Source organism: Hippocampus zosterae, chromosome 11 (genome assembly GCF_025434085.1).
Source record: "Hippocampus zosterae strain Florida chromosome 11, ASM2543408v3, whole genome shotgun sequence".
NCBI classification, from domain to species: Eukaryota; Metazoa; Chordata; class Actinopteri; order Syngnathiformes; family Syngnathidae; genus Hippocampus; species Hippocampus zosterae.
This window is the reverse complement of record NC_067461.1, coordinates 844,414-869,104: the sequence shown is the minus strand read 5'-3', so window position 1 is coordinate 869,104 and position 24,691 is coordinate 844,414. Positions and strand designations below refer to the sequence as shown.

The window sequence follows — 24,691 nt, the reverse complement described above, 5'->3', positions numbered from 1 at the left end:
TAAGGAAATGAAGACGTGAATGTCCAAGTAGCTGGATAGCTCTTTTGAACACCGCTACGGTATACCGCAAAACAAATTTGCCCCAAAAACTGGAGTTTAACGTGACACATTGAATGCAAACAAAGCACTCCGCCCTCCGGCCGGCACGTGAACGTCCGTTATACACCGAGTGCTACGACGCTTACAATTGGCTAACGTGATTCCGTCACCGTCAAACAAAACGGACGTGATTTGAGTTTCATCTTTTAAAATATAAATGTAATACGCAATTGTACAGAGTTGTGAAAAGTCACAATTGCGTGTAACGTATCGTAATATGTTATTGAGTGGTGACTCGTGGATCACTACTGATACGTTTTGTTATACGTTCAAACGAAGTCCATCTCTCCTTTTGCCCATTCTTAACGTAGAGCCACCCATACGAAAACTGTCTACATGTTTACTGGTTATTTTGATCAAATTAGAAAGCGGCGGGGCTTCACAGTCGGAGATGCAATACTGTACTACGAGGGTTTTAAACGTGGCCAATGGAGCAGGAAACCCGCCCACGCGGTTCTGTCTGGCGGAACTTCTGGTTTGAGTTGGAAGCATCCCTGCCACGGCGAGAAGTGTCGACGCAGGCGCTCGCTGAAGACGACGGAAGAGCCGTGTCAAGTTCAACGTAACAAACAAGAAACGATTAAGTTGATGTTTTCACAATAAAACAAAAGCGTCGCGAATACAATCCGACACGGCGACCGGATCCTTTGTGCTGTTTCGTTCAGTGTACTTTCATTTTGAAAAGCCATACCCGGAACGTGTTGAAATTTGGTGAAATCTGCAGGACGGCCCTCTGTGGTCGTTGCCGGCTCACTAGCGAGTAGCAACCGCGGGAGAAGAGGCCGGAGCCGGGCGTGACTGCGGCAGCAACGGTAGGGCTGGGCTCCACTCTCGCAACCAAACACACATAGCGGGACGGCAAAGCCATATCGCGAACCAGAACGTCCCACTTTTAGCCTTTAAATGGAAACAAATAGGCGTCCTATTGTGAGTCTAGTACCGAGGCGCACGTGAAGTTGACCACAGCGAAAATCGGCGGAGGACGACAAGGAAAGTCGCCTCGCAGATGCTCACCCATGGACGTCGATTTCATTAGCAAAGCCTCCGACAAGTTACGCGTCTTGAATCAATTCTACCCTCCTTAAAATAGATAAATCACGGCAGATGCTGACTTTTGTCTTGCTGGGGGGTGGGTGGGTGGTTTGAGCAAGCAAGCAAACAATGGATTAGCTAAACACGGAGCCCCGCGCGATGGCTGACCCCATACGCACTGTGGTGTCGATGGCCAGGCCAAAAGAAAGCATCGTCTCTCGCAACGCTTCACACAAAACAACGGCCAAGATTTGCACTTCCCCGGTTTATCTGTGGATGGATGGATGGACTTTCAAGAACGGTCGGGGCGTATCGCTCATGCTTTGTGCGATGTGACACGCGATAGCGTCCCCATTTCCTCTTACATGTAATCTATTTTAACGGGAAGATGTTGTCTGGCGATAACCCCCGCCCCCAATCCGTTTATATTGGCGGGGTGGGTTTGTTTTTGTGGAGCAAAGCTGCTGTAACTGGCCCGCACGCACCCGCTCCTCTTCGTGTTCATATTTGTTGTCACGATATGCACTCAAGAGTCGCACGGTGTCTCATTTGTGATGCTTGTCATCGTGTAGTGTGTAAATATGACGTCGATGGGGAGTGAACACATTCAATATATACAGTATGTATCTCTCCCTCCCCCCCGCCATGTCACTTAGGCTAAGCGTTTTGATCTAGAATCTGCAATATTCTCCCCGTAGCTCTCCAAATCGGTCAGATGACGTCGTTGTCTTCTGGGCTCAGGCTGGGCCATCGTCAAACTGAACTTTTATAAAGTTTTGTGAACGTAGCACTTGCTCTTTTGGCCATTCTCTGCGCCATTAGACAGAAAGATGAGAGTCTTCCTCCCAAAAACAATCATGGGTCCAAAGGTGCCTTTAAAAAAAAAAATCACATAAGTGCAGAGTTCCAGTGGATGAAAAAGGATCGAGGTGCAGCCAAATCACCCTGAAAATGGAGGTTTGCCGTAGTGTGATGAAAACCACGTTCTGCACCCACTAGCAAAATGCCAAAGAACAAATGTCTAGCACAGAATGTTGAGCTAGTACCGTCCAGTCCCACTTTCTTCTCAATGTCTCCCTCCCCTTCCCGTTCTTTTTTCCCCTCCTCTTCCTTTCCTCTGCAAATGTGGCCTGTGGTAGGCCGGGTGGCGCCGACAAAACCTAAAGCAGCGTCACAGTTCTTGCATCTTTCCCGTGGAAATCTGATCGCACAAGAGTGGAGGCGATAGCTCCAAAGACCACTCGTAGCTGAAGTTCACGCGGATGCGTCGCTTTATAACAATTTGTGAGCTCCTTAAGAAAGCGTTTTTGGCACCGAGTGGAGGACTTTGTTGTTGTGTGGCCTGCCCACGGCCATTGTGCGTGAAAGGAAGTTTAGGAAGTGACTTTAGTTTTCTTCTGATGATGACGCTGATGTCTGTTTTTGAGCGTCACAATACAGTGGAAGCCCCAAAGTAGGAGATGCTCACCAAGCTCAAGTCTCACACACGGCCACGGTTTAGAGTTGCATGTCTAGTTTGAAGGTTGTTTTTTTTTGTTTGTCCTCAAAATATGGACTCTGTTTTGGAGGTTTCCACTCTGTATGCTAATGTCTTTTGGCCCGAGGTAGAACCGATGTCGTTGATAAGCTTCTCCTCGACTAAAAATAGCAACGGCGACTCTCACTTCTGCCCGAGTCGAAATGCTCAAGAAGGTTTTTCAAGAACGCAATTTTGTTCCACAACGCTGATGAACTGGAAAGTCAGCCGTGTTCAATATTTGGAGCGCCCTTGTTATGGAACATTGTGGGCGTTCCTCCGCTCCTCTTTCCTGCATTTAACTCCATGAAAAACAAAAGTGACCCTCACATCTGTTTCTGGGTGTGACACACGCCTTTTTTTTTTTCCGTTCCAGATATTGATCTCTTATTCATGCAGCGGTTGTAGTCGTATTGTGAGGATTGTTGCGCTCATGTTGACGTTGCCCTGCAGCGTGTGTGTGCCGATTTTCTTTTTTGGGTCTGCCGCTGAGTTTTACGCCATTACGGCCGTGAACTTTGACCCAAGCGATCGCACGCTCTGAAAGGAAAGCGGCCGCCTCATTTGTTGGCCGAACGCTGCCAGATGAGCATTGAGATATTTCCGCTGTTCTTGTTCAACAAATGTCACGCGGCCCCAGTAATAAAGGGTTTCTTATCTTATCTTAATGCCGGGTAATATTTTGCAGCTCTTTTTGGGCTGTCAGCCCAAACATTTGGCCACACCTCAAAGGAGGCCGCATGTATGCGCGTCGTGTTACTTTGAAGCGAAAGTGGGTCAAAATGGTGTCGCTTTGGCCGCTCAGTTCGAGGACCTTTGGCGCGACTGCTGCTGCGTTTGTCAAATTCTAAAGGGACAACGGCGACTCTGACAGGTTAACCAAAAGTACATTTTGCGCCTAAACCTCAATTTCGCCGCCAGTAAAGAGTGGGCCAAGGGGCATATTTCCATCGGTGGGTCATGAGGTGCAGCGAGGTCACTGAGCACGCGGCGCATTGGCTTTTACAGCCGGCGCGGCGACGGCGGCGGAAACGGGTGCTGGCAACACTGACACCGGAGCGCTTTGTCTCCCGGCATGGTTCTGTTCGCCCGCCGCGTCTTGATGTCTCCCGTTGACGCCGGCGTCATTCAAGGATCCGTTGAGCCGCTGCCACTGCCCAATGGAATGAAGCGCGCGCCCAGTCAAGCGCCAGCTCCTGCGCCAGTCACGAAACTCTCCGTCAAATATCGGGTGGCCCTGAAAATGGCCAGCTAGCATAGCCAGGCTCTTCCTGGACAGGTCAGCCATCATTTCAAGGCTCTCCATTGTAGCGATGCTTTCTTTGTGCCCAAGTCTTGACTCGCCGTCCGTCCGCCCCCCCTGGCCGCAGACTGTTGAGTCTTTTGATGCGGCGCATGCAGCCCCTCGGGGCCTGGGCTAGTCTCTGTTTTTTTTTTTTTTTTTTTTTGCTCTCGGAACATCAGCGCTCACAAAGACAATCCCTTTGTCCATTCTTTCACATCTCGGAAACTGGTCCCGGGGGGCAGTATTTTCCCTGGTAGGTGCCCTTCGATCGGCTTCACCTTTGAATTGCTTTGAAGCGGCGCCTTGAGGTGGACATGGACCAAAGTCTTTGTCTTTTTCAAAGCGTTGGGCTTCTTGCTTCAGCCACCGACATTGTTGAGTTGGGCTTTTCTCGAGGATTCTAAATCAGTTCTGCAAGAACTCGGTGCGCGGGCAAGGCGACCCGCGCGATGAGGCGTTCTTTTTCGGAGACGATCGGAGAGTTTTCAGGGTGCCCTGTGATTGTGAAAATGCGGTACTCGGTTTCTTGCGTGTGATTGTAACGGTGACTTGTCCTTTCTTTCTTTCTTCCATCGCGGTGCTGCGCCACAGATGTGTCGGAGCCCAGAAGCCTTTTATTCAACGCGTCTTTTGTCACAAGATTGACTTGAGCGGTTGGTTTGCCATTCAGATCCAAAGCGGAAAAGCTCCACACAGATGAGCGTCCCCCTCGACAGGAAGCGCTCTTCTTACTTCTTGACTCTTCAGCTTCTATACACAAAGAATTCAGTCATCTTGGAATAATCCCGCCCTTTCACTCCCCGCCGTGCGTGTGTGCGTGTGTGTGTCTCTCTCTGGGATGGGGGATTCCTGCCGAAAGCACGAGATGGCCATTCTTCTTCATTCTCGCCAACATATGACTTTGCTGACACGGCTGCACAAAATGGAGGTGGAGCACCACTGTACCAAAAGCGCTTTTGTGAGGTGCACCTGCAGAAGCTAAAGTCGAGTGCGCGGAGCGATTTGCTATGCGTGTCCTTGAAACTGCTGGTAAAAGGCGAGACCCATATGGGCTGCTCTCGGGCCCAGCGCGAGCTCCAATCTCTTCTCCTTGTCATTTTCATTGCGGCGAGTGACGTGTGGGACGTCTCCCGTCAATGCCTTTTATCTTCCGGACTCGCCCACCAGAAAAGAACATGCACCGTATGAGGAGTGATCTCTCAAAAAGGAAAGGAAGTAGGGGGGGGCGGGCAAATCTAGGACTCGTCAAAGATGACGATTGCCCAAACGGCCTTGTGGGTTCTCGCATGTGGCGAGATTTTGTTTGACCTCCTTTCCAGCTCATGTGAAAGGGGGGGGGGGGGATAACTGGAAGGCCGGCCAACATTCCGCCACGGCTTTCCCCGCCCACATCTGGCAGTGATCAGGGTGAGAGGAGGAGAGAGAGAGAGAGAGAGCGGCAGGATGCGTCACCCGGGCCGACTCGGAGTCAGCGGGCCACTCAGCGGGGCGTCGGATTGCGGCGCCGCTGCTTCGCTTTCTGCCGAGCGCCATGCGGATGAGCGCGGCTTTGAATTTGAGCCCGTGCACGAGAGCCGCGCCGCCGCCGCTTTGGCCTTCCCACACATGCCCTTCACATACCTGAAATCTCAGCCCCCCCATCCCCCTTTCTGCCCAATCAAATATGCCGAATGGTGGCCCTTGAGTCTACGCCTCGTCGGGTGCCCGGTAGCTGTCTCCGCGCAGGCATTCCTTGTAAAGTGGCTTATCTTGCCCCCCTGTTGTCACCCTCCCCGTAGGTGTGTAGCGCAAGCGGTCGCGGCGGCGCAGACATGAGCGTCACCTCCTGGTTCCTGGTGAGCAGCGGGGGGACTCGCCACCGACTGCCCCGCGAGATGATCTTCGTCGGGCGGGACGACTGCGAGCTCATGCTCCAGGTGAGGACGCCGCCGCCGCCGCCTTCTCCGAAGCGCGAGGGCGTACGTCGGCTCGAGCTCGCTCCCTTTTCACGCGCACAGGGATTTTGGACGCTCCAGCTAAGCGCAAGCGCAACCACAAAAGGTGTCGGCAAGCGCACGCAGTCGAGGTCCGTGGAGCCGCAAGAGAGACTCTCTTGCCCGCGGGGCTTATGAATACTTGTGGTCATTGCGCTAGTCATAGAAAGTGGATTCCATTGATTTTCTGGCCGCCGCGCTCTCTGCCATCCTCATTTTAGACTTGCGCTTTTTACATTTTATCGTTGGAAGTGGAGATGGAAAAAATACACACGCACTAGAGCGTTCAAGGAAAATGCAAACAAAAGTATTGCAGGATAATCTGACACCAGTGAAAAATGTCATCACACTGTAAAAAAAAAAAAAAAAAAAAGAGGAAGGCTTCTTCCTTGCCTCGACCGAGCCTACGCCCACTTTCACCAAAATGGCTTGAGTAGTTTGCGCAATCCCACGGAAGGCAACGAAAAGGGATCCTTGTCGGCAGATGGAAGAAAACAGCCCGCCGTGTTTCTTTCCCCAGCTGGCCTGAAGGCTGTCCCGGTGCCTTCCTGCCATCATTTCTCTGATGCGACGGCATGCAAGAAATTGCTCTCCATGTCTCTCTGCCCCATTTCCGTCCTGCTCTGCGCTAGCTTAGATGGGCTGGGATTTTTTGTTCTTCTTTTTCTCTCTCCCGGACCTTCATTTGGCCCGTAATGGCGGACACGTTTCTTGTCGTCGTCCATGTGACCGCCCCGACTAAAAGTCCGCTAAAGTCAACTGCGTTGCGGTCGGCCGGCGAGAGGCGCTTCTTCTTTCTTGGGCATCTCGAAACCTTTCCATCGCACAAGGAGAACGGATGCGTCCAAGAAAGGCGCGGGTGGGTGTTGGAGGCCGCCGGGCCTTGCTTCATTTTCGGTCCGCTCTCCAAATGCCACCAGAATGCATTTCTCCATTTGACCCCGACGTGCTTGAGGAATAATGAGAATGCCGGCATTCTTCGCAGCCTTCCCCAGATGACGTGACCTTCAAACACTTTGTCCGATATCATTTCCTTTCTGCGGTCATGTCATGGCATGATCGGGAACCATATTCCCCCCCCCCCAGCCCCCAGCCCTCACCTGTGAGCTTCTTTGTGCTTTGCAGTCGCGCAGTGTGGACAAGCAGCACGCCGTCATCAACTACGAGGCAGGCTCAGACGAACACAAGGTCAAGGACCTGGGCAGCCTGAACGGGGTGAGTGTTTCCAACCAAACGTGCCGAGGCCCCAAGAATACAAATGAAAGAATCGCGGCGTGCTGCGGGATGACGTCTTGGTTTACGGAGACTGAAAGCCTCTCTGCTATCGATGGATTGCCTAGAGATGCCACAAGATGGCGACAATGCACTGCTTTGCAAGGAGAGAGTGCCGGGGCCAGTGTATTTTGCTATTTGCTCCCACATCAAACGAATGGTGGGAACAGTTTTGGGGCTTTTGTGCCCCATCATATGGAGCTAGCGTTTGAACAGCGCCGTGTCGACTTTTTACCAGCCCCTCTATGTTCTGCTCACCCAAGACTGACAATTGTCTGATCGTGTAAGCGTGAACTTTGCGGCTGCTGACTCGGGAGATTTGTGGAGGGCTCTGACGTCCGCCTTGTTCTCCCCGCAGACCTTTGTCAACGACGTCCGCATTCAAGAGCAGGTGTACGTCACCCTCAAGTTGGAGGACAAACTGAGGTTCGGATATGATATCCTTCAGCCACCCGCGCGCGCTCCGTCATTTCGTGAGCCCCCGGAGAAATGCTCGCTCGCTCGTTTCCTTAACCGGGCTCTCTCACATACCAACTGGTTCACGGTGGAGAGGGGTCAGCTCACCGTGCCTGAGGAGGCTCTCAAGGTGAGAGCCCTTTTTTGACCCCCCCCCCCTCCCCCCCCCCCGCGCAAAAGAGCTTTCGCGGTGACCCGTCGTCTCCCCTTTGCAGCATGAAAAATTCACCAGTGGCCTCCAGCTGAGCAAGAAGCCGTCCAAAGGTGAAAGCGCTGCATGCAAGCCCCCCAGTAAGACGCCGTCAAAGACGCAAAAGTCTCCCGGCGACGGCGGCGGTGGCCCCAGGCCTGGCCAAACGACCGCAGACGGGCTCCCCCCCACACCCAAAATGGTGGACACTCACAAAGCGGAAGAAAAAGTTGGAGGTGAGCACCAGAGAGATGTGTTTGCACATTCCACAGCCGGTCTATTAAAGCGCGCGGCCGTGCTGTCTCCAGGAGATGTGGCGACGCTGCCTCGCGGGACCCCCCTGTACGGCCAGCCGGCGTGGTGGGGCTACGGGGACGCCGACGACGAGAACTCCTTCCAGCGGCGAAACCAAAAAAAGCAGCCGCTGACAGGTAGGACGTGTCCGCGAGTCAAGCCTTCCATTTGAAATATCGCAGCTGACGTGACCAAAAGTGGCACGTTTGCGGTCTCGGACGGACGACGTGTTTGCGCGCGCCGTGGTGATGTACACTCAAGTGCACATAAAGCCGTCGTTGTTTCACAGAAGTCGCTAAAGATGGCCGGCCGTCCGTCCGTGTGATGGCTCACGTTCGCTGAGGCCGCGTCGCCGGGGGATGGGGGGCGGGATTAAGGACTGCGCCCGTGGTCAAAGAAGCTTAGCAATACCAAATCAGTTTGGCCAGCCCGGTTTGGTGGGCGAGGGGTGGGGGGGCCTTAAATCTCTCATCACATCTGGATGGATACTCGCGCCGGCATCCTCGGCCGGCGGATGGCTTTTCTTGCCACCATCTGCAGTTTGGATATTTCTGCTGCTGTTTGCGGACGAGCGGCACGGAAGAACGGGATGGGCGACGTCTGCGCCACAAGTAGGCGAGGTTGGCAGACTTCAAAATGAGGCGTGTTTGAAACCCGTCACAACTTGCTCAGTTGGCTTTGCTCCGATAGACCGAAGCCGCCTTGGAGGCCGAGTGAAGAGAAAACGGGGAGAGCGATTGCGAATGCGTGCCTTTAGTTGATGTTCAGCACGGCCTTTTCAAATTCCTCTGTCAATGGCCTGTGTTTAGGACCACGCCACTGAAAGATTTCTAGGCTTACTTCTGCAAATTATTTCTCGACTGGCATCAAGAGTGGGGGGGGGGGGGACATAAAGTCCAAGTTGCAGTCATCCCCACAAAGAGGCTTACGCTGCCAAAAGCCGCAGCGCACCATCAACACGCGTCGCCTTTGCCCGAACGACCCGACTCGTTATTTATACTCGACCGTTTCATTTGATTGAGGTGCCATAACTGCTCCTGGGCAAGAAGCGGGCGGGCCCCGTCATTTAGCGTGCGCGTCGCGGATCGTCTTGCCATCCCTTCGAGGTTCGAGGGACCCTGACGGCTTATTTTGCTTATTGTGCGTAGCCGCACTTTGTTTGGATGTTCTGAAGATAATGATCGGCCCGTGCGCAGTGCACACGCAGCCATGATGTATCTGAAAGGCTGCGCAGCGATTTGACGCTCGACACGGGAGCCGTTTCTCGTCGGGCCGACAACTCGACTCGCCGGCGTCTTTTTTGCAAATCCGCAGAGGGCAAAGAGGCTCGTCGCGGCGAGGATGGCCACCAGCCGGGCTACATGGAAATCCCCACCAAGGAAAATCATCACGTCGCCACCAACGGTATCCACGAGATACCCACCAAGGACACGGAGGGGACCGCCTCTCGCGGCGGCGCAGGTGAAGCCGCGCATGTCCCAAAAAATCCAAAATATCGGCATCGAAAGGAAGCCCGAGCTTCCGACGCCGGAAGGGAAAACGCAAAAACCGCGTGTGCTCGACAGCTCAAGGCCACGCCTCCTTCACCATCGAGTTTGACAGCACGTCCCCCGGGCGGGTCACCATCAAAGACCACGTCTCCAAGGCGGTGCCCGGCCAGCAGCGGTCGCGCGCCAAGAGGAGCGGCGGCGCGGGGGCGGGCGGCGGGGACCTGAGCGCCTTGCAGGCGGCCATGATGGCGTCGGAGAGCAAGGTGGCCGATTGGCTGGCGCAGAACGACCCGGCGCTGATCCGCGGCGAGTCCGCGGAGGAGGACGGCAAGAGCAACAAGAGTGACGTGCCCGTGCATCTCAAAAGGCTGAAAGGTGAGCAACTCCAATGGCGCCCATCGCACCCACCTGGGGGGTGGGGGGGGGGGGGGGGCTGATGAAAATGGCTTGAGTGGATGCTCGTTGAATGTCAGGGAGAGGTTGGACTACATGCGTGTCAGGTGGCTGACGGCGAGTCTCCTCCCATTGGTGCTGATGTCTGCTTGCTGACTTGGGGGGGGGGGCGCCACATGTCTTAATATTGGGAAGCCGCTTAAGCGGAGGCGACATTTGTCTGCAAATCAGGCCAAGTCCGATCGGCCTAATGAAGGCGGAGAGGGGGGCGCGTATGAAGGCCTGCCTGCTGCTGTCGGGGGGCTGGGGGGGCTAAGCGGGCGGCGAACGCACCTCCCCGCAGTGCTGACGGCCACAAGAACGCCCGCGCCGATTGGCCGAGGAGAGAAAGTAGAGCGAGGTTAGTCGCCCGGGCTGCTCCGCCGTGGAAAGGGAGCCTGAAGAGGCAAAGGAGCAACGACCCACACGGACCTAGGACGGCACTTCCACCGGGGTCGGACGCGGGAGCGCGCGCAAGTAAGTCATTTAGGGCACCTGTCAATCACTTGTCACGCGCTTGCTGTGTGCGCACAAACCCGGCCGAAATGCGTCCTTTGTCTTAACATCGGTGCCTCGGTGAGTCCGACTATCAAGCGGTGAATGTCAGAATTGCTCGGTGGCAAAAGGGGCTGACGGAAGCCCCAAAATAACGGCACACCAACAAGAGCAGACGACCAAGAGAGGAAAGGCCCATTTGGCCCATTTGGCCCCACTGCCACTTGACATGTATGATGCACGGAGAGCCAAGGTCCTCGGAAAACCTTCCCAGCTTGTCTTTCTCGGTGGTGTGTTTTCCCACGGCGCAGGAAAAAGCGCGCTTGCCACGGCGTCCAAGTGGATTTGCATCGCAGTTGCAGAGGCCGCCGCGACTGAAATGGTGACAAGCGGCGCAGGGCGCCGGCGTCTCCTAAGTGACGTCTTTGTTCTCCACTCACAGCTTCTTTGTCTGCGTCGGGGGACAAAACAATGGAGGCGTTTGTTCCTCTGCTCATCTGCTTTACCTTTTGTTCATTTTTGCCCTTTCACAGTTGGTTTTTAGTCTACGCTGCCTGGTCAGGAGCGCCGCAGTGAACGGCAACGGGGAGAGTGAGCGTCTGCTGATGTTGAAGTGTCGCGTCTCATCCTCGTAGGAAGCAAACACGAAGACGGCACTCAGAGCGACTCCGAGAACGGGCCGGGCCTGCGCTTCGCCAGCCGCCGTCACGCCCTCCACGAACGTCTGAAGGCCGCCCACGCCGGAGCGGCAGCGGCCGACCGGAACGCGGCGAGCGGCTCTCGGGGAGGCGGCCGCACGGCCTTCATGATCGAGCTCTACGACGAGGAGAACCCCCGCAAGCGGCGCTCGTATTCCTTTTCCCAAACTGCGCCGCCGCTGGGAGGAGCCGGCGGCGAGGGGCTGTGTCCGCAGCCCCCCTCCCAGCCCAAGGTCTTCAGCATTTCCACCTCCGCCGGCACCGCCTCCGACTCAGGTAAAAAAAAAACAACCCCGAACATCCGCCGTTTCTATTTTTACACCTCACAGAAATTTGAGATCATTTGATCAAGACGACATTGCGCTTGGTGGCCGCGCGACGCTTTTCCATGCTTTCCATGCCCGATGCTTTCTCATCCGCGGTTTGGATTTGCCGCAGGGAAAGTCCCGGCGCCGATCTCGGCCACGGTGGCCGCCGGCGCCCCCACGGCGGCCCGCCTGCTCCTCAAGCAGAGGTCGGAAGACCCCGGCGCGGGGCGGAGCTCCGTCGGCACGGGCCCGGCCACCGGGAGCCCCGCCAGCCCCGGCGAGGACGCCTCGGTCGCGGGGCCGGCGGCCGGCGGGGAGGCCGGCGACGACCACAGCGACAACGGCACCTACACCATCGAGCTGGAAAACGGCGAGCTGGAGGAGCAGGAGGAGGAGGCCCGCCGCATGATTGACAAGGCAGGGAAGTCGCCTCGCGGCCTTCTTGGCGAGGGGTCATGGCTGGCTTTTGACGCTCACTCCCGACGTGGATTTTGCTCCCCGTTTGGATGGGCTCGCTTGACGCGTGACCCCGACGTTTATGTTTGCAGGTATTTGGGCTGGGGCAGAAGCCAGACTCCTCCGTAGCAGAGCTCCAAGGGGAGGCGAGAGCAAAAGAAAAGAAAAGCGAGACTGGCAAGGAGGTAAGGAGAGAAGCGATGCTTTTATGGGCTCGCCGCGTCCTCGCCGCCATGCAAACGAGCCTTTTGTGTGTCACGGGCTTTGTTTCGACGCAGCTCTCGCGTTCGGCGCGCTCTTGAGGCGCGTCACAAGTTGCTTCCTGACTGACACTCGCGCCCTCTTCTCTCTTGAAGGACTCCGACCGGGTCTCTCTCAGCCACACCCGGACCGACCCGGAAGGTTCCGGTGCCGAGACCGCGACTTTCTTGGACAAACAAAGAGGTACGTAGGCGCCCACACGCCGGAGTCGATGGCTTGACTCGGGTCTGCCTTAAGTCGCCCGCGCGCAACTCGGCTCGACTCTGACGTCACCCATGCGCACTTTTCAACAATTGAGACGTCAACGGTGACTGCAGATACCGTCGATGTCCCCCGCGTCTCGAATGAACCGACTGAACGGCAAGTGCCTTCCACCCTTTCAGGATGCGAGTCGTCCAGGTCCGGCACGCCCCTCAACCGAGATGAAGCCTCGACGGGTCTCAGCGAGCGCAAGCGCAGGACCCTCCCCCCTCTCCCGGCAGACGGCGCCAAATCTCAGACGGTGAGGTCCGAGATCGGAGAAAAGCAGGACACGGAAGCCCAGGAGAAGGAGAACAAGGGCGACGGGGAGTCTCGGCCGCCTCCCGGGGAGAACGGCGGCGCGAGCGGCCACGGCCAACCGAGAGCCGCCTCCTCTTGTTGCCGGGCCGCCGCGCGCGGGAAGGGCTCCGACATGAGGAAGGAGGAGGAGGGAGAAGAGGGCGGGGGCGGGGGCGGGGGTGGGGGCGGGGACGCGCCCGGCAAGGCCCTGGTGCGTCAAGGCAGCTTCACCATGGAGAAGCCCAGCCGCAGCGTCCCCGCCGAGCTCATCCCACGCATCGGCGGGGGCCGCGGCCGCAGCGACTCGGTGGGGAGCGTGGACACGGCCACGCTCCTCAAGGACACCGAAGCCGTCATGGCCTTCCTGGAGGCCAAACTGAGGGATGAGAAGAAGCTGGAGCCCAAAAGCCCTCGAGCCAGCGGCCGGGTCTCCGGCCACGGCCCCCGCCCTCGGACAGGTTCCGTCTCGCCGGAGTCGGACGTGGACACGGCCAGCGCCGCCAGTCGCGGGGCCAACGAGGCCGAGGGGAAGAAGCGGCGCTCGCTCGGCGGCGCGCGGCGGGAGAAGAGCGACGTCGGCGCCGCCTCCAAGTCCGCCGTCCCCGCCGGCGCGCGAGACCGCTTGGAGAGGAAGACCAAAGGCAGAAGCGGCGAAGCGCCGCGCCGCTCGCTTCAGCCTTCTTCTTCGGCGGGCCGCCAGGCGTCCCTGGATCTGACCGACGACGAGCACACTTCTTCCTTTCCCATCTCCGACATCCTCTCCTCGGACCAGGAGACGTACTCGGGATACGAGGGGAGATCCGCCAAGAGCGCCGGCGGCGGGGGCGCTTCCTCCAAGCCGGGCCGGGGTCTGCAGGCCGCCGCGTCGTCCTTCCTGAGCAAGCAGGCGGCGGCGCCACCGAAGCCGCGGCCCACCCGGGCCTCCCTCCTGCGCCGAGCGCGACTGGGGGACACCTCGGACACGGACGTGGCCGACGCGGACCGAGCGTCGGTGGCGTCCGAGGTGTCCACCACCAGCTCCACCTCCAAGCCTCCGTCGGGCCGCGGGGGGCCGTCGCGTCTGGACATGCTGGCGCAGCCGCGCCGCCACCGGACGGGCTCCGTCTCGGCGCGCAGCGACTCGGAGTGCGGCGCGGCGCGCGTCTCCGCCGCCTCGCCGCGCCTCTCGGCCGAGACGGCGCTGCGTCTGGGCCTGCGCTCGTCGGCGGCCGCCGACGGCAAGCTGGCTCCCAGAATGAGGGCCAACAGCGTGTCCAAGCTGAACGAGGCCAGAACCAAGACGGCTACGGGCGGCTACTGCTCTCCCACGGGTGAGGAACCGAGACCGTTTGTCTGTCTGCGCTCGCGCTCGCCACGTCGTGAAGCATGTCGACTCCTTTCCGCTTTTCATGGTCTGGAGAGCTCTCGTCCGGGGGCCCGATGAAAAACTCGCTGCTACTGTACTGCCACTGTAGAATCTTGTTAGCAGAGTGTCGTGCGTGAAGATCTGGGTGGCATCCGCAGGAACAGCTTCTGTAAGGAGCCAGACTTTTTTGAAGACTTTGAATCGGATTGTAAAAGACACGGGTGAGGAGTAGCTTAGCAGCTGCGAGAAGCCATACAACTTCACCAGGTGCCCATACGCCACTCGGCGCCACTGACAGTCTCGTTCCTGCCGAGGCTTTTGACACCCGCAAAGTCGCCACTCAAATGTGATGCCGACCCGGGTTCTTGCGTGGTGTGCAACTGCGATCAAGGCTCAAATTGCTCCCCTTGCACTTTTGCCACTTCAACATTGAAGTCATGAAACGAGTCACCGCCTTCGGAATATGGCTCCCCCTAGTGGAATTTTGCGTTCTAGGCACCCTTCATTGTGCTGCAGGCAGCTTTTTGCAGCTTTTTTAACAACACTTTGCTTCACGCAGCTGCTCTCCATTCTTAATGTTCCAAGAGGAATGAGAACGGCACAGACTGAGAAGTCGAACGTAGTTGTAGGACGCGAGTCGACTCATTTCTGGAGACGATAACCGAGGTGAGACTAAAGCGTCCCGTTTCCGCCTTGCCAGTGGCCAGCAGCAACCGCTGGAGACGCCTGCCCCCCGAGTACGCGTCCACCTCGGAGGAAGAGGCGGGCTCTGGCCGCCACTCTTGGAAGCACGGAGGAGGGCGCCCCCACGCGCGGCCGCACCACGCCGCGCCGGCCCGCGCCGCCCGGCCCGCCCCCGCCGCCGGCTCCGGGTCGCTGCCGGGGGTGGGCGCGGTGGTGCTGAAACACCGCATGAAGGAACAAGACGAGTATATCAGAGACTGGACGGCGCACAGCGAGGAAATCGCCAGGTATTGATCTGCAAATGCTCAAAAGTAGGGCTGAACCCCCCCGCACCCCTGATTTCACTCGTTATTGCAATTGAATAACAAAAACCATTTCCCAAGTCGGCATCTCATGTGCTTGTATTGAACTAAACAAGCAATCAATGAAGCCATATCCAATTTATGATCCAGAAATGTTTTTGTCATCTAAGTTGAGGCTGGGAGCCGGGGGGGTGGGGGGGAATCGGATGAATGTTATGAATGGTTCAGCCCTACTCGGAACTGAGCGCCGCTTGTGGTTGCCGCTGTTCTAAACCACCTTGTCTGCCGGTTACCAGGTTGTTCCCCTGTGTGCGCAGGATCAGCCAGGACCTGGCTAAGGACCTGGCCACCTTGGCGCGCGAGATCCACGACGTGGCCGGCAAGATCGACTCGGTCAGCTCGTCCGACACGCCGCCCAGCACGGCCGCCACCACGCCGGGCTCGGCCGTCGACGCCCGCGAGGAGCCGCGCCCGCCGCCGCCCCGCTTGCAGGACAGCGTGAGACAGGTACGCCGATTTCATCACGCTGCGCTGTGCTACGTTTCATTAAAAAAAAACCACGTCTCCCAAATTGAAAGTGTGCCATTTTGTTGAATGTCCCATTTTTTCATCTGCCGTTTTGAATTTATGTGAAGTCAAAGCGTCTGCTTCTTCTTGACACGGTCAGCTGGTGGATCGCGTGTTTGACGAGAGCCTGAAATACGGCAAGGTCCCTCCCGTCATCGACGGCGCCCAGACGCCGGAGATCAACGGCAAGCCGGCCGAGCTCCGCCCCCGCGCCCCCGAGAGCCACGAGCCCCGGGCGCTCAGGAGACGCACGTGGAACCGAGAGGAGGTGAGTGAGAACCCCGCATCCCCAACCACCTGCGCACGCACGGCGTGTTGACGCTTTGTATGGGCGTGTCCTTGCAGGCGGTTTTGGACAGCCTCCTGATCCACTCGGTCTTTCAGCTGTCCACCAAGATCAGGCAGTCGACCGATAGAACGGCGGCAAAAATCCGGTCATTATACTCTCACGATTGTCCTTTTCCACTGCGTCGGATTTGGGCCTGATGCTGTCGTTGCTGTCCAGGCTCTTGTTGAAGGACCGGGACAGGAACTGGGAGGACATCGAAAGGAAACTGAAATCCGAAAGCGACGCGCCACTCTTGAAGTCCTCCGGCAATGTACTCGAGCGTCTTGGGCATTTCGCAAGCAATGCGGCGGGTCTCGGGGGAAGGCGAGTGATGGTGTCGTTGTTGTCGCTTTGTGCAGGAGATCTCCTGCGTGCTACTTGAGCTCAGAAGAGTCGAGAAGCAGCTGGAAGGTAAAGACGCCGCTCGCACGCACGCGACGCGCCACGACACGCGTTCCTTCCTGCTAGCGGGTTTGAAATTTCAACCAAAGAAATGAAAATGAGAAATCTCACCCAAGTTGAAAGCGTCCTCAGGAAGGAACTTTGTTGCTCCTCCCTCATATTGTGTCCCGCGCTTGCTCGCCAACCGGCTGATCCTCATCCTGCGCGTGTCTGTGCCCGCGTGTCCCAGTGATCAATCTGATGTTAGACCCAGCCGGGGCATTGGACGCGGCAGCCGGCGCCGTCTCGCCCGCCGGGGCCGAAGGCGTCAAACCCGCACCCCCGCCCTCCTCCGACACGGGACCCCGGCAGCTCCCGCCCGAGATCCTTCCGCCGTCCGACGGCTCGGCGGGTCTCGGCGTAGCCTCCGTCGGCGCGCCGCCTTTCGGCCGCGTGCGGCCCGGCGGCAAGGAGGCCCTTGTGCAGAAGTGAGCCAAAAATAAGCGCTGCCATATTCCGAAATTGGCTGGCAAAAAATGACAAGGATTTTCTTTTTCTTTTAATAATCCATCCTCCATTTTAGGCTCAGCTGAAAAATATGAACTGGAAAAAGTTGGCCACAAAATGTGAGAAACGAGAAGAGCTTTTGTGTCGTCGACTGAAAACGACAAGAAGCAATGATGGAATGCGGCCAACGCGTGAATGCCAGCATTTGCTCTCGTCCTCCTGGTTTGTGAAGCGTCGGGTCGCTCAGGTGCTGCCTGGAAAAACGTCGTCCCTCCAACGGGCCTCCCCCAGAAACTTTTCAGGCAAACGGAATGCATATTTCACCACTTTGCTTTTGCACTCGAGTATTGAAAACAGCCGCGGCCTTAACGAGACATTGAAATGCCGACACTTTGTACAGGAAATGCTCCTTTTCTTTCACAAGTCAACCCATGCAGTTTTGTACACAATGCGACACTTGACAGTCCTCCCATCCAAGATTATTTTTCTTTTTTTTTTCTAAACTAGCCCAGTCATCGGACTTGGAGTAGCATGCAAAGAACCGAGCCTGGTCTCCCTGCTAGTTGCATATCGCGAGTGTGGAGCCTATTTCCGGTCCCCCAAAAGAATAATAATCCCAATTAAATCACCACCGACCAAAGTGAATGAGCTCAGGCGCAGCTCGGCTAATTAACTTTTGTTCTTGCTGCCTTATCTTGATTAGGCCTGTGTGATGCGGTGCCCCGAAGCTTGTAGCACCACTGAAAGTGTTTGCTATGCAATTGGACTTTTTGTACTTCCATTTCAATTTTTTTTTGGGGGGGGGGTGGCTTTTAACTTCCTGTTTTATACGATTTGGATACCGATGTTGTTTTGTAGCCATTTTAATGGTTATTTGTGTCAAAGAAGCCGCTGGGCATTTGTGTTCAGGCCCGTCTGCTCCGTCCCTCTTTTCTGGTTGCTTCACGTTGTGTCCAAACGGACGTTGTTGTTGTGTTCAAGGGGTCGACGAAGATTTTGTAGCAGTTTTCTCCACACTGATCCACTTTAAGGTCTTAAACCACTTTCCGAATTGCTTCTCATCTTATAAAATCGAGTGGTTGCACGGAGAAGCTTTGCGGCCCAGAAGTGCTCCACTGCGATGAGATGTCATGCAGAAACTGAAGGGGAAAAAAAGATTTTTTTTTTTTTTGGTCTCGAGGTTTCACTTTAAATTCCGCAGCCCTTTTTTTTCTTCTTTTTTCTAAGTAAAACATTTGAAGCGAATATTTGGTATTGGTACTAGTACGTTTTCATTTGTTTGTAATTCTCCCTGTTGTCCGGTTCGTTATTTTGTTTGTAAAGAGAAAACAAAGCAATTTTATTTATTTTTTAATATTTTTGTGGATGTTTTATGTATTTTATATTTGTTCAACCGGCAATTGTAGTGTCAATAAAACAAGAGCCATCCACTTTTCGGTGTTGGGCTCGCCTTCTTTTGGATTGTGCAAATGCCGACTCTCATTGCGGGTCTTACTTTTTTTTTCTTTTCAAGGGACTTGTACGTCAATCATTTGGGATGTTTTTGTAAGATTGAATACACTATTAAGATGAAGGAAAAATACAAATATAGTCAATGGCTATTCTAAAAAAGATGAAAATATTTTTTACTGCTTCATGCACCAGATGTGAACATGAGAACCCGAAGAGGCAATCACATTACTTTTTTGAGATGCCAAATACTTTCAGAACGACAATTCAAATTTGAAACCGTTGTACTGCAAGCTTGAAATTGTCTAATGACAACGATCACCGCAGTGTCATGCAAACATGCCCCCACCTGGCCCGTGGCTGCGCAGCAGCAATATGGATGTTACGAAGTTTTGTACAAGTGTGCCAAAACTACAGTACAGCCAGAGAAAATAAAAAAAAAAAATCCAAAGTAATATGACTAAACTGAGTTGACCCCAGCGGTGAGAAGCAGATGTCTTCTAAATCAAGAAAACATTCACTGCAAGTGGATCACATTTTATTACCACTGTTGAACGACCACATTTACTTTGACTTCATCCACAGGACATAAGACGTGGAAGCGGTCAGCCAGGGGGCCACTGCATGCCGCGGCCACCCAGGACGTGAACGTGGATGTGGTAGACCGACTGGCCGCCGTCGGGACCGTCGTTGATGACGATCCTGTAGCCTTTGGCCAGGCCCGCCTCCGCGGCGCATTTCTTGGCCACGATCAGCAAGTGGCCCAGGAGCTGCCAGGGGAAGTGGGGGATGGGTTCCACAGGGTCAAACAACAACACGAGCATTCCATCTTGTCATACATGCGCTAAAGCTAATCCTTACTGCAGCATCGGCGTCCTCCGCTTTGGACAGCTGGACGATTGGCTTCTTGGGGACCACCAGGAGGTGAGTGGGCGCTTGGGGGGAGATATCGGGGAAGGCCACACACTGTAACAGAAGAAATATACACTAGGAATAAATATGGAGTGTTTACAAACCACTAACAAAACAAATCGAAACATGCCAAAATAATAGACCAATGAAATATAATTAGAATTTTCCGCCAAATGGGGGAGGGAGGTACGATATGACAAAAACGATATCTGAAAACGTTTAACAAAAAGGTAAATGTTTAAAAATTATGGTAAAATAGAATTTGTATGATTTTTTTAAATCTACATATTGACCAAAACAAACGTGGGGGGGGGGGTAACATGAACTGATAAAAATGTTTGAAAAACAGTAAGCGCTTTGTTACAGTATAGAGCAGGATGTATTGTTGTTACAAATTAGACTCCGAACAAGTAAGATAAAATATGAACTTGGCTGGCTTTGATCTTCATGTTTATGAAAACATTCAATATGCGCACACACGGCGTGTGTTCTGCTTGGCAAGACACATTCTAGCCAGAAATCTGAGCCAATATTGGTTGTGTGTGTGCGCAGAGGCTGCAGGAAGTTAGCATTAGCATTCTCTGAGTTTGTGCCTCGGCGCAGTATAAAAGTGCCTCGGGTGCGCCTTAGGGCTGGCTCAAAAAAGTCTACCTGATCGTCCTCGTAGATGAGTTTTGCAGGGATTTCCTTGCGTATGATTTTTCCAAATATTGTGTCTCCGCCAGGTCGGGCCAACTGTGCTTTCGCCGTTTCGTCAGCCATGTTGGCGCTGTCGCAAACTGACGCGCACCGGCGTTCCAATTGGGGCGTCGGAGAGCCCGCTGACAGCTGCGGAACGTCACCGGAAGGTCTGCTCTGATTGGTCCGTAACACTCAGAAGGCGGAAATAAGTGCGAACGAGTCAGGAAGATGGGCACTCGCGTGAAGGTGAGCAGCAAACATTAACACAGTGTTTTCGACTTTACTCTCACCAAAATGAATTTGTCATTTTTAGTTCGGCTAACACGCGTGTTTGATGTTCGTGCAGGTGTTACGCGTCTTCAAGTCGCTGCACAGAACGAGGATGGCTGTATTCAAAGATGACGAGAGAGCACTGGCAGGTCTTGCTGCTCCGAATCTGTTAGGCTTTACAGTACAGTAGTTGTTAATGGTCCCCATAGTTTGTTTACTTAACACCGATGTTTCACATCATGCTTTGAATAACGTGGAGCCAATGTAAAGCTCTGCGGTATCCAATTCCTAACTTTTGTTCTTTCGGGCAGCTGCAAAATTAAAAATCAACGAGGAGTTCCGTAAAAACAAACATGAATCGTCACAAGAAAACATTGAGAAGGTGAAGTGCCTAAAGTCAAATGACCACTCTGTTGGAGGAGTTTGGAGACCATTGAAAATTTGTTGTGATGTTGCAGATGATCAAAATGGGCTCAGATGTGGAAACAGTCCTACGAGAAGGTGTACTTCAAATGGAGCATCTTGGCACCGAGAGACTCTGTGAGTCCCTGTTTTCACACACAATTGTCACATGACAAACGTTAACGGAGTCTTTGCATTGCCAAAGATGTTGCTGATTATTTTTATTTGAATTTTTCTCACAGTGCTTCGACCCAGGGAGGATCTTTTATTAGAAAACGTTCCCTATTGTGATCAGCCCAGGAAAAAATCGTGACGGAGCATCTGGTGGATGACCCAACAAGGAAAGAGACTCGTGTTGAGAGACTTCTGATCATCCATCCATCCGTCACATTTCATTTGGATTAAGATCTGCCAAACAAGGATATGGCTACTACATGGAAGGTTGCAATTTCATGTGTCATGTGCAATTAAATGATATTCAAATTTTAGTTTTTCAATCTTGATTTTTTTTCCCCCCTATGCCTTAGCATTCAACTTGCGGAACATTTGGCACAGTAAAGCATTGGACTAAAACAGTGGTTGGAGAAAAATTTATATATACATTGGAAAATAATCTTTTTTAATGAACAAAAGTGCAAAACCCCATTCATTTTTAAAAGATATTAAATATTGGCCTCCAAATCTAGAAAAATACAAAAATATATATTATTGTAATAGCTTGAGCTAAAATATTATTTCTCATTCCCCCTGTGTTCTTTTTGTAATATATCAGCTAATATGTAACATTAGCCCTGTATGACATAAGTGCTGATTTGTTGATGCAAAAAGTGACGTTTGTTTGGGTCTTTTATAGAGAATTTATTACTCATTTCATAGATCCTGGCGTAAATCACGCACTGATAATTGTTTCCCAGCGAAAACCAAACAGTTGCGCCAGCAACGTAAGATGGCTGCCCTTTGGCTTCACCCACAAGGGACCTGTTGTTAGTCTATTATATATGTCCGTGGTACCCACACGGAGCATATATTTGTACCGAATGACTCACTAGAACTACTTCCGTGTTGACGGCTGTAAAAAGGCAAATGTGTTTATCAGTCTAGAAGAAACCAAAGTTGTACATTTTCTTTCATAAAATGTCCGATACAGTTCCTTATTACTCGTGGGAGGTTCGCACAGAATACGTCATCAACATGCGCGCGTTGCTGTGACGACCCTTCTGCGAGGCGTCATGTTGCTGTTTCGCCGTGACATGTTAGCTTTCGACCAATGATGGCAAAAGCATGGTAATGGAATGGTAGTTTATTTATATTAGCTCGTTTTGCGGTGATTACGATACAACAGATTGGACATAAAGTGACGCGACGTTTGTTTGTGTCACGCTTAGCAGCACGGACAAGTTGTGGGACTTGGCCACCGCCGAGGTCCAGAGTCGGGAGAGAAGCGCAGGAGAGGACGCATGTGCTGGAGCAGAAGCGGGCGGGGAGAGGACCGTGTTTCTCATGGGAAGCAAGGCTGGGGTATGTCTGCGGGAGGAGGGGCTGGTGGTCTTACTTTACATGTACTAGAACCGAGTTTGTTTTCTCTTCGGCTAAATGTGACATGTTTATCTTTCGTCACTACAGGGCAAAACGTCTATTTTGCTCCGATGCCTGGACAGGCGAGTAATTCAATACAGTTGTTGTGAACACCTTTGATTAGAGATGCTGCTAAAGCTAAAGTGTTGTGTACACACCAGGGATGAACCAGCAAAGCCCACTCTGGCTCTGGAGTACACATTTGGCAGGAGAGCCACAGGCCACAACACGGTGTGTACAAAAAAAACAAACCAAAACCCAAATAATACATTACAATACATCTTTATTCATAGAGCGCTATCACAACAGATTAAATACAGTGCTAATATGCCCGCCTGGTGACTTTCAAATCTGAATTAGCTATCGCATTGAAACCTGACATTGCATTTCTCCCCATTATTCTACTGTGACTGTGTCCACTGACATTTAATGTGTCCAGCCCAAAGACATCGCCCACCTGTGGGAGCTGGGAGGCGGGACTTCCTTGTCAGATCTGGTGCAGATCCCCATCACCGCTGCCAGCATTGGGTAATTCAGGTGTACAATGGACAGCTAAAATCTACCTGCGTTGATTTGTTCATTCGTCTATGCCCTGCAGGTCCCTGTCCGTGGTCTTGGTGTTGGATCTGTCCGCTCCAGCCGCCCTGTGGGCCACCATGGAGACCTTGCTACAGGTGGCGCAGGCCCACGTGGAACAAGCCGCTTCTCAGGCACGACTTGTCAACAAGAGCCGGGCGGGCTCCAAGCACTCGCCGTCCATGGCCTTCGCCGCACGCGTCCTGCCCAAAGACTTCCCTGTAAGTCCACACATCTTGCAATATTTGTTATGCATCACACCCATGACACACACCCGTCATGATGATTGAACAGGACCGAGAGCTGATTAGCCCCTTTCCAGTTCCTCTGCTCATCATCGGCAGCAAATATGACCTTTTTCAGGTAAAACACACACACACACGCAAACATACACCCAAAATTGTATTAAAAAAACGTTCTTTGGAAACAAGTCACGTCAAATTTCTTTTGAAAAAAAGCATGTGCCTTTGCAGGAATTGGCATCAGACAAGAGGAAAGTGGTTTGCAAGACGTTGCGTTTTGTTGCCCACTACCACGCCGCCTCGCTTATTGTAAGATGACCTGTCACATCCGCGACTTCACGTTCACACCGCCGTCGTGCTTCATTTCTTCTTCTTTGCTGGTTTTTATTGGCTGTCAGTTCAGCAGCATCAAGTCAGAGAGCCTCATGTCCAAGACCAAAAGCTTCTTCTCCCACCTGGCCTTCAACGTGGACACAGGGTGAACGTGGCACGCGGAACCATCTTGTGGTTAAAAACTACCATCATAAATAAGTTATCATGTGACTTTCAGATTGAAAGTTTCGATGTTATTTAAAATACATTGAAAGCCACTTGACTAAGTGGCAATAATATGACGTAAAGAATACAGAGAATAATTTTTAGATATTTATGAAAATAAATTATTATTCTGATGGGATTTCTTGTGCCGTCCCTTTTTAGGAGAACGCTGTCGTGTGACTCGAGCAAGCCCCTCCTCATTCCAGCAGGTTCCGACTCCCTCAGCCAAATCGGTGAGCCCGGCGCCCTCTGGCGGCCACGCGCCTGAACTACCCCGCAGCATTGCCCTGGCGACATTTGTATGGTTTGACGTGGAAAATGTGGTAGGCTCTCCTCCCGCGACGGACGTGGACATGACTTCCCTGCACGCCAAGAATCCCAAAGACCTCTGGAAGAAAGTCTTTGAGCGCATCTTCCCTCCAGAGGTCAGCTTTTGATCGGCGTCCTATCGCCGGCCGTATTTTGATCCCGTTTCATTTTGACGTGTGCAGAACACCGGCGAGAAGAAAGAAGTCAAGGATCCGGCCAAGGATCCGCAGTACGCCGAGCTGCAGATCGACGCCATGCGGGCGCAGAAAGACCAGGTCAAGACGCACGTGGCGACAGTTTGCCCTACCGCGTTCTTATGAAAATCAATCATAAAGTGACAAAAGCACTCCTACAATTGCCGAACTGTACGAACGAGCATGATCACGGCGAGGTTTCCTCTCGGGAGTCACGTGACGCTGACCTTGACTTCCGCTCCCCCGGTATGTCGTTGGATGAAGTCCGTGACCAATAGCAGCACTGGCAAAATTCAAACCGGCTTTAGTTGCGCAACAGTAGGAAAAGTAAAATCAATCAATTTTACTTTTAATCAATCAATCGATCCCCAAAAATCAATGAATATCAACCCGAAATAAAAAATAAATCGTCCATCCATTTGTTTTCTACAACCTGAAATGAGAATTCATAGGAATATCCATATGGTGGCGTTTAAAAACGTATTTTCTGTGTGCAGGAGTTGGAGGATTACAAGAAGGAGGCAGCAAAGTCCTGGAAAGGCCTCCAACTGGACACGTAGCCAGACGGACCGTGTCATCGCATTTCCCCGAGAGAAAATGCGCTCGGCATATTTTGTACAATTACTGAGAAAA

The 24,691-nt window shown here is 53.4% G+C and overlaps 4 protein-coding genes across 7 annotated transcripts; 3 read left to right on the top strand and 1 right to left on the bottom strand.

Moving 5' to 3' along the window:
• Nucleotides 1-782: 782 nt before the first annotated feature.
• Nucleotides 783-16,925, top strand: cep170aa (centrosomal protein 170Aa). The gene is made up of 21 exons (XM_052080682.1): nt 783-911; nt 5,711-5,848; nt 7,031-7,120; nt 7,536-7,617; nt 7,708-7,763; nt 7,849-8,059; nt 8,132-8,254; nt 9,432-9,578; nt 9,683-9,982; nt 11,170-11,508; nt 11,671-11,957; nt 12,089-12,181; nt 12,353-12,440; nt 12,641-14,107; nt 14,843-15,113; nt 15,425-15,635; nt 15,796-15,963; nt 16,041-16,129; nt 16,201-16,294; nt 16,383-16,434; nt 16,655-16,925. Exons 2-21 carry the CDS (start codon nt 5,744-5,746, stop codon nt 16,894-16,896), a joined length of 4,515 nt encoding a protein of 1,504 aa, XP_051936642.1. The 5' UTR covers nt 783-911; nt 5,711-5,743; the 3' UTR covers nt 16,897-16,925.
• A 1,956-nt stretch (nt 16,926-18,881) lies between these two features.
• Nucleotides 18,882-20,090, bottom strand: hint1 (histidine triad nucleotide binding protein 1). The gene is made up of 3 exons (XM_052080677.1): nt 19,924-20,090; nt 19,222-19,326; nt 18,882-19,130 (listed from the first exon to the last, which is right to left on the bottom strand). Exons 1-3 carry the CDS (start codon nt 20,032-20,034, stop codon nt 18,966-18,968), a joined length of 381 nt encoding a protein of 126 aa, XP_051936637.1. The 5' UTR covers nt 20,035-20,090; the 3' UTR covers nt 18,882-18,965.
• Nucleotides 20,091-20,145: 55 nt separating this feature from the next.
• lyrm7 (LYR motif containing 7) lies at nt 20,146-21,113 on the top strand. Of its 2 annotated transcripts, none has more exons than XM_052080679.1 (5): nt 20,146-20,199; nt 20,300-20,372; nt 20,535-20,605; nt 20,701-20,763; nt 20,868-21,113. In XM_052080679.1, the coding sequence occupies exons 1-5, from the start codon at nt 20,182-20,184 to the stop codon at nt 20,895-20,897; spliced, it is 255 nt and encodes an 84-aa protein (XP_051936639.1). In that variant the 5' UTR covers nt 20,146-20,181; the 3' UTR covers nt 20,898-21,113. The 2 variants fall into 2 exon arrangements, with proteins under 2 accessions (XP_051936639.1, XP_051936638.1); XM_052080678.1 differs by having other exon boundaries at nt 20,157-20,199; nt 20,682-20,763.
• Nucleotides 21,114-21,593: 480 nt separating this feature from the next.
• On the top strand, nt 21,594-24,657 carry dync2li1 (dynein, cytoplasmic 2, light intermediate chain 1). Of its 3 annotated transcripts, none has more exons than XM_052080662.1 (13): nt 21,600-21,909; nt 22,014-22,143; nt 22,249-22,283; nt 22,362-22,431; nt 22,640-22,728; nt 22,799-22,997; nt 23,071-23,139; nt 23,250-23,327; nt 23,417-23,496; nt 23,718-23,788; nt 23,883-23,980; nt 24,047-24,139; nt 24,556-24,657. In XM_052080662.1, exons 1-13 carry the CDS (start codon nt 21,893-21,895, stop codon nt 24,616-24,618), a joined length of 1,092 nt encoding a protein of 363 aa, XP_051936622.1. In that variant the 5' UTR covers nt 21,600-21,892; the 3' UTR covers nt 24,619-24,657. The 3 variants fall into 3 exon arrangements, with proteins under 3 accessions (XP_051936623.1, XP_051936622.1, XP_051936621.1); XM_052080661.1 differs by having other exon boundaries at nt 21,603-21,909; nt 22,011-22,143; XM_052080663.1 differs by lacking the exon at nt 23,071-23,139 and having other exon boundaries at nt 21,594-21,909; nt 22,011-22,143.
• Nucleotides 24,658-24,691: the final 34 nt, after the last annotated feature.

Excerpts from the sequence above, each read along its gene's own strand:
- cep170aa (XM_052080682.1), top strand. The coding sequence starts at position 5,744 with ATGAGCGTCACCTCCTGGTTCCTGGTGAGCAGCGGGGGGACTCGCCAC. Across the intron at positions 9,579-9,682 it reads CGCCTCTCGCGGCGGCGCAG|CTCAAGGCCACGCCTCCTTC; the intron begins GTGAAGCCGCGC and ends TGTGCTCGACAG. Across the intron at positions 16,130-16,200 it reads AGAACGGCGGCAAAAATCCG|GCTCTTGTTGAAGGACCGGG; the intron begins GTCATTATACTC and ends GTTGCTGTCCAG.
- hint1 (XM_052080677.1), bottom strand. The coding sequence starts at position 20,034 with ATGGCTGACGAAACGGCGAAAGCACAGTTGGCCCGACCTGGCGGAGAC. Across the intron at positions 19,327-19,923 it reads TCATCTACGAGGACGATCAG|TGTGTGGCCTTCCCCGATAT; the intron begins GTAGACTTTTTT and ends CTTCTGTTACAG. Across the intron at positions 19,131-19,221 it reads CGGAGGACGCCGATGCTGCA|CTCCTGGGCCACTTGCTGAT; the intron begins GTAAGGATTAGC and ends TTCCCCTGGCAG.
- lyrm7 (XM_052080678.1), top strand. Across the intron at positions 20,373-20,534 it reads TGACGAGAGAGCACTGGCAG|CTGCAAAATTAAAAATCAAC; the intron begins GTCTTGCTGCTC and ends TCTTTCGGGCAG. Across the intron at positions 20,764-20,867 it reads TCTTGGCACCGAGAGACTCT|TGCTTCGACCCAGGGAGGAT; the intron begins GTGAGTCCCTGT and ends TTTTTCTCACAG.
- dync2li1 (XM_052080661.1), top strand. Across the intron at positions 22,432-22,639 it reads GAGCCACAGGCCACAACACG|CCCAAAGACATCGCCCACCT; the intron begins GTGTGTACAAAA and ends TAATGTGTCCAG. Across the intron at positions 23,981-24,046 it reads AGCGCATCTTCCCTCCAGAG|AACACCGGCGAGAAGAAAGA; the intron begins GTCAGCTTTTGA and ends TGACGTGTGCAG.